General features: G+C 37.0%; 1 protein-coding gene across 2 annotated transcripts in view; it reads right to left on the bottom strand.

Moving 5' to 3' along the window:
- The window catches only part of LOC106876806 (uncharacterized), a 119,250-nt gene extending 113,941 nt beyond the window's left edge, over positions 1 to 5,309 (bottom strand). Inside the window, exon 1 of one of the 2 annotated variants that reach the window (XM_052969292.1) lies at positions 4,989 to 5,309. In XM_052969292.1, the coding sequence (XP_052825252.1) occupies positions 4,989 to 5,054 (66 nt within the window). In that variant the 5' untranslated portion in view covers positions 5,055 to 5,309. The remainder of the gene's footprint in view (positions 1 to 4,988) is intronic. The other variant, XM_052969293.1, reaches the window with a different exon arrangement.
- Between the last annotated feature and the right edge of the window lie 2,459 nt (positions 5,310 to 7,768).

The raw sequence follows: 7,768 nt of genomic DNA, 5'->3' as shown, positions 1-7,768 counted from the left end.
GATATTTGCATTTAATTTTATTTATAGAGCTGCTATTTTGTGGAAAGGATATTTGGCTCATGACCATAAGGTGCAGGAGTGGCTGTGTGGTAAATAGCTTGCTTACCAACCATATGGTTCCGGGTTCAGTCACACTGTGTGGCACCTTGGGCAAGTGTCTTCTATAGCAACGGGCTGACCAAAGCCTTGAGTGGATTTGGTAGATGGAAACTGAAAGAAGCCGTTGTATATATATATGTGTGTGTGTGCCCCCCGCCCCCAGCATTTCTTGACAACTGATGCTGGTGTGTTTACATCCCTGTAACTTAGTGGTTCAGCAAAAGACATCGATAGAATAAGTATTAGGTTTACAAAGAATAAGTTCTGGGGTTGATTTGCTCAACTAAAGGTAGTGCTTCAGCATGGCCACAGTCAAATGACTGAAACAAGTAAAAGAATAAGGTTGTGAGTTTGATTCCCAGAAGTGTGTTGTGCCATTGAGCAAGACACATTTTATTTCACATTGCTCCAGTTCACTTAGGTGACAAAATTGAGTTGTACTTGTAATTCAGACGGCCAGTCTTGTCACACTCTGCTTTCATGCTGAATCTCCCAGAGAATTACATTAAGGGTATGCATGTCTGGCAGAAACGTTAGCACGCCGGGCGAAATGCTTAGCGGTATTTCGTCTGCCACTGCGTTCTGAGTTCAAATTCCGCCGAGGTCGACTTTGCCTTTCATCCTTTCGGGGTCGATAAATTAAGTACCAGTTACGCACTGGGGTCGATATAATCGACTTAATCCGTTTGTCCGTCCTTGTTTGTCCCCTCCATGTGGAGCCCCTCGTGGGCAGTAAAGAAATAAGTATGCATGTCTGTAGAATGTTCAGCCACTTGCATGTTAATTTAATGAGCAGGCTGTTCTGTTGACCATATCAACTGGAACATTTATCCTCGTAACTGACGGAAAGCCAGGCTATTTTGTTTTGTTACTGGATGATATTCAGTGTATTTACTCACTGATTATCAAGACAACGATAGCAATCCTTAGCAAGATTATAGGATACAAAATAGAATCAAGCAAATCTCTTCTAAACTGTACCTTACTAAAAAAAAAAAAAAGGAGAAGGAAAGAGAAGAAGAAGAAGAAAAGCTTGTAGGCTGACATGGCCCCAGGTACAACAATATCAAATCTGAGAATAAGCAATCTTCCAGAATGGCCATGGCAGGAATGACACTTTGATAAAAATTTCTCTAGATCTAAACAACATCAATAAGGACCCCCAACAGCTAACTGCTTCTAAATCATCTGTTTTATCTTGAATCTTGAGGGTGACATCACAATAAAGTGTATATATCTTGTTAAAATTACTATTTAACTATCAACACACACACACACACAGCCAAGTTTATCAAATAATATATTGCATAAAATATATAAATATAAACATAAGATTAAACATTTAAGATATTTGATGAGTTAGCTATATGTATGAATGAAAAAAAATGCATTGCAAATTAGAAAAACAAACAAGCAATAAACAATACCAACAAAACAAACAAACTGTAAAATTCAGTAATTTTAAAATTAAGCTTCAGGAAAATTTTTAATAACATCTTTTGCCTTCTTTACTAGATTAAAATTTTTTAAATTTTCATTATCAATTTTAACAGACTTCTGACAAGTATACCATATAACTGAGTTTTCACAAAAAAATGAACACTTTTTGTTCTTGACTGACTAGTAGCAGGGAGAGGAGTGAGAAACAAATTATTCTTACTTCTCCAACCTTCATTTAAGACAAATTATTGCTTTCAGCAACATCGTTAAATGTGAGCAGAAAGAAAGTAGTTATGGCTATGTGGTTGAGAAGTTTGCTTCAGAATCACACGGTTCCAAGTTGATTGCACAGCATGGTAATTAAGTGTCTTCTAAAATAGCTTTAAGTCAAACAAAACCTTCATCATCATAATAATCACTATGTCTGCTCTCCATGCTGGCATGGGTTTGAGGGCTGGAAAGAATTCAATGGGTTGGGAGAACCATACTTTCTTCCTAGGTCTCATTTTTGCCATGGTTTCTATGGTTGAATGTTCTTTCTAACACCAACCACTTTAAAGAATACTGCATACATTTTTCATGGCACCTACACTGTAGAGGTTGCCTTGCCATCAGTAAGGCTAAAGAGTCTTCTAAAACCTTGCTTTATTGTTGTTTGGACAATTATTGAACACTTATCAGTGAAATATTTTGGATGGAAACTGTGTGGAAACCTGTCTTATGTGCATGTGTATGAGTGAAAGTACCTCATGGCATTTCAAACTTCTCTATTGGTCTTACTTAAGCTTTATAAAGAGAATCAACAGCTGCTCAATGCTGAAATATTCTCTGGCCCTGAAGAGGAAAGCTAGTCTTTGAGAGACATCTTTTGTTTGTTATGCTATGTATATGGGGAAGATCAGAGATTGTGAAGTCTACCATTAGTAGTAACTTTAAGGGCTTTAATAGCACACTCTTAGACTGGAGATGGTAAGGCACAAGATCACAGGTCTGCTCATCCACCATTTATCTGCTCTATCATTATCACTTCTGTACATCCTTGCTCTCTTCCTGGGCCATTTGGTAGAAAAGTCAATCGTTTATTCACCATCTATCCATGTCTTATTATCTCTCTCTTTCTCACTCCCTCCACCACCTACTCATTCCAATCAATCTGCTTCTACCAACACACTCTTAGTCTCCTCTCCCACCCATCCTGGTTCTTCTATCACAATTGTTTTCATCTATTCAGCTCCTCAGCAGGCAATGACTCTAAACTGGTCAGGTACAAGACAATCTCCAGCTGTATTGGTGCCACTATAATTCCTCTCAGAATACTCTGTGAAGTGAACGATGAGAGAATGGTGATATGTAGCTGAGGGGGTTGCTAAGTCTTATCAACTTTGTAGTAGTCCTCTCTAGCATTGACAGTGCAATAAAATGTATCCAGTACACTCTGTAAAGTGATGGCACAAAGAAGGACATCCAGCCATAAAAACCATGCCACAGAGAAATGACAGGGCACATGTGGTCTACTGATTCATTTAGGAAGGCTGTAATTCCATTAAAAGGCCTTTATGGGGCCAAGATAGAAAGAAAGAGCACACTCAAGAATGAATTGGAAGTGCATTGTGACTAGTGGTGTATAACAACATCTGATAGTCTGATTGATATGTGTGTGTGTATGTGTGTGCCTCCTTGTCATCATGTGATGGTTGTGAAGGAGCATCACTGTCGTACAATCAGTGTTATTTGTTTTCAATCTTCGGTGGAAAGATGTCTGGTCATGTGGAAATATTAACTAATTTGAAAATAGGTGAGGGTTGGCAACAGGAAGAGCCTCCAGCTGTATAAAATCTTGCCCTGACAAATTCCATCTAACCCATGCAAGCATGGAAAAGTGAATGATGATGATGATGATGATGATGACGATATGACAAACTTCACTGGTTAACCATAACAACCATTTTTATACCAATAGTCATCACATGATATCTCACTCAGCATGATGTAACACTTCCAACCTTCCTATTGTTTCAATGTCACTTCCTTTGATATCCTTAACTGTTAATAGATATAATAAATAATAAATGCGCCCTTTACAGCCTAGCCTGGCTCATGGGCCCGGTTTCCCAATTTCAATGGCGTATGCGTTCCCCAGCTGGACGGGATGCCAGTCCATCGCAGCGTTACTCATTTTTGCCAGCTGAGTGGACTGGAGCAACGTGAAATGAAGTGTTTTGCTCAAGAACACAACGCGTCGCCCGGTCCAGGAATCGAAACCACAATCTTACGATCATGATGCTGACACCCTAACCACTAAGCCACGCGCCTCCACTGTTAATAGATATAATAAAACAATAATTATTTTTTCTTAAGGTTTTTCTTCTTTTGCTAATATCTATAGCCACATGAGACTTTGATATCACTTTGTTTATTGTGGCTCTAATTATGAATGAGCTCCTGTACATTATATATCAAATTATAGATAACTGAATGAAGGTTCAGAAAATAAACAGTGCATCTGTTAGTGATATGTTATATCTGTAGCAAGTGAAATGAATGCTGTAAAATTGTGTTTTAGAAGTAAATGAAAATTGCATGTCCTTACCTAATTGTAAAATATATACTCTCTTCATACTGACAGTGAAAATGATCAATACACAATTAACAAATGTTTTTAGAAAATCCGTGAAGAAATAAAGTTATGTTACAAGTTCCAATGTGACTGGGTACTCCAGCATGACAACTTCAAAAATTTTCAAATGTCCACTTCACTATGATACATGTGAAAGCATTCTTTTAAATGAAAGTGCGTTCAATTCGAGCAACCACTGTAATAAAGATGTGTATGAACTCCAGCTACTGTATACTACATAGTTTCTGCCATTTATATTACAGAGTAGAATATAGGTGTAAAAATTTTAACTCATTGAACAATGTTAAAGGTTGCTGAGATATTGTGCTCATAAAGAATTTTCCTAGAATATCTTTCAAAGTTTGAAAAATTTTGTAAACAATATACAAAAACTGTCTACTTCAATAGTGAAAAATATTTTAGATCTCAAATATCTTTATAACAAAACAACAAATCTGTTTTTTCTTTTCCCCAATCACAAAATGTCACCCTAATAATAGAGAGAGTTCATTCCCCTTTACAGCTCTTCTGTATGGTATAGCGCATAACTAAATCCAGTAAGGATGCAGAGTGTTGTTTCCGATCGTCCAGTAAAAGACTTATCAATGTAGAGTGTGGCATCTAAGGAGAGTTAAGTAATTTAGTGCTTTATAATGTTGATAAATTTCCATCATCTATAACAGCAATTACACTGGGTGTATAGATACGATTTAGTGCAGGATAATGCTTCCTACCATTGTATAACAACTGAATGATATGAACTAAAGAAGGATCTGCCACGTGGTTGCATGTTTTGCTAGAAATAACAAGCCAAAAATCTTGCACAACTCACATAGTACAGTCTTGAAAAGGGTGGATGAATACACAGGATGGTCACAACTGAAACAGCAGTGATCATAGTTCCACTTGATCAAAGGTGATTTGAGGTTAAACAATACAGACTTAGTATCATTCCAATTATCCAATACAACCGAATTGTCTCTGATTCCAGTTAGGTGTGGCACTGTTCATTTTGAGATTTACTTAGTTTTTCAGTAAATTGTGAAACTAATTGCTGCAGCTTCAGTTACATCGTTATTAATATGAGAATAAGATGTATAAACAAAACTTTTAAATGTTTCAAAGAACCGAAAGCGAACAGTTTGGCATTTGTAATAATAAATAAAGCGAATCAGATAAATTAAACACAGTTTGACAAAGGATCGTTTTTTTAGTCTTTTGTTGGTTATAAACTGAAGGCTAAAGCAACAGCTGTGCACAGACACAACACAAGCTGTTCAACTATTTCGAGAAAAACAATTGACAGTAACATTAGTTATAGTTACTAGATATAATTAACCAGCCCAATTGCAAGCCGCATTATTCTTTAAAAATCACATTTGCTGAGAATACCTATAATTGCTTCCATTTATAACCATTGAAATTGTAAATCATGTCAGCAAAAAGTCAATAGTTTCCTGTTTATACATTTCTTCATAATAATCCCTATAGCTAAATGTTTGGCTTGTAATTATTATAAAATTTGTTGCTAAGAAGTCATATATACAAAGCACAAAGGTTGTGAAATTAAGATGTTGGGTCTTGCCGTGTGTTAACCCTACCCACCTCTCAGTTGAGCAGGCTCTTGTCTTAAAAGTTACTTGGTGGCCTCACTACTGCTAGTACCCCACCCCCACTCACCACCATCACAAAAAAAAAAAAGCACCTAGTACATCCTGTAAAGTGGTTGGTGTTAATAAGGGCACCCAGCCAAAGAAACCATGCCAAAACTAACATTGGAGCTCCGTGCAGTCCCTCTGGTTGGTTGGTTCCTGCCAAACTGTCCAATCCATGCCAGCATGGAAAACAGATATTAAAAGAATATGATCATGATGAGGTATTCTAAATTAAATGCAGATATTCTATGAACAAGATTGGTGTGGTTTTGTAAAAAAAGGTAAAGAAAACAAAGTTAACAGTGTTACTTGGTTTATATTTCATAGATGCTAATGTCAATTAAAAAGAGCTTGTAAACGAGCTTACCATAATTCCACAGCTACTGGTAGCATCTGTAAATGGCTAATTCATGTGATAATCGTTACTAAAGTATTAGATTGTTGGGCTGTGTGGTAAGTAGCTTGCTTACCAACCACATGGTCCCGGGTTCAGTCCCACTGCGTGGCATCTTGGGCAAGTATCTTCTACTATAGCCTCGGGCCGACCAATGCCTTGTGAGTAGATTTGGTAGACGGAAACTGAAAGAAGCCTATCGTATATATGTATATATATATATGTGTATGTGTGTATGTGTTTGTATGTCTGTGTTTGTCCCCCCAACATCGCTTGACAACCGATGCTGGTGTGTTTATGTCCCTGTAACTTAGCGGTTCGGCAAAAGAGACCGAAAGAATAAGTACTAGGCTTCCAAAGAATAAGTCCTGGGGTTGATTTGCTCGACTAAAGGCGGTGCTCCAGCATGGCCACAGTCAAAAGACTGAAACAAGTAAAAGAATAGATTGACCCTTTAGCATTCAGATTACTCTGTTAAATGTGGTGCTTATTTATTTACATTTTTTTCAATTAATTATGTATCATCTTGTAGCTTTGAGAGTTCAGATCTGGCTGGATTGAACATGACAAGTAGAATATTTTTGTCAGACATGGCCAGTTTAAATGCTAAAGGGTTAAAATAGCAAGGGATATAGTAAGAATATGTGTGTGTAGTATTCGAAAATTTATAAGACGAACTGCAATTTTAGTAGGCCCTTTCTTTAAAAGAAGTTTCACCTGAGATTTTGAGAGCCCTCACCACTATCAGATCAATTTAAAGTATGATGGATTCAGATCCTTCTAAAATCCCTCTACATTACTTTTATTAATATATTTCTAACTAAAATGCCCAATGTGCCTCAATTAAATTCAATAATCTTTTATTTATTTATTAAGATATTTATTAAAAAGTGTCTCACACACAACACAACAAATTTAGTGGGTCATGAATGTAAGATGATAAAATGTGATGTCACCTAACATGTGCCAAGTTTTATTTTGTCTCATTTCTATTTTAAATAGACTAACAACATCAATATTGCAGTTTGGCACAGAAACTATAAAGGCATGTTTTGCTCACAGACCTAGCTGCAGCACAAAGCAACATGGAGATTGTCAGCTTCTCGAATGTGATTGGGTCCCGTGTGTCTAGGATCGGAAAAGAGTTAGGGCTCTCTGGTGGGTCTCTAAGCAGTTTTTGCTTACCAATTCCACTCACAAGGCATTCGTCAGCTTGAGACTATAGAAGAAGATATTTACCCAAGATGCTGCACATTCAGATTGAACCTGAAACCATATGGTTACAAAGCAAACACCATGTGTGTGTAAAATGTACATCGATACTCTTTTACTCATTTCAGTCATTTGACTGTGGCCATGCTGGAGCACCGCCTTTAGTCGAGCAAATCGACCCCAGGTCTTATTCTTTGGAAGCCTAGTACTTATTCTATCGGTGTCTTTTGCCGAACCGCTAAGTATGGGGACATAAACACATCAGCATCGGTTGTCAAGCGATGTTGGGGGGACAAACATATACACACACATATATATATATATATATATATATATATATATATATATATA

This window comes from Octopus bimaculoides, chromosome 7 (assembly GCF_001194135.2).
Source record: "Octopus bimaculoides isolate UCB-OBI-ISO-001 chromosome 7, ASM119413v2, whole genome shotgun sequence".
NCBI classification, from domain to species: Eukaryota; Metazoa; Mollusca; class Cephalopoda; order Octopoda; family Octopodidae; genus Octopus; species Octopus bimaculoides.
This window is presented reverse-complemented; position numbering and strand designations above follow the sequence as displayed.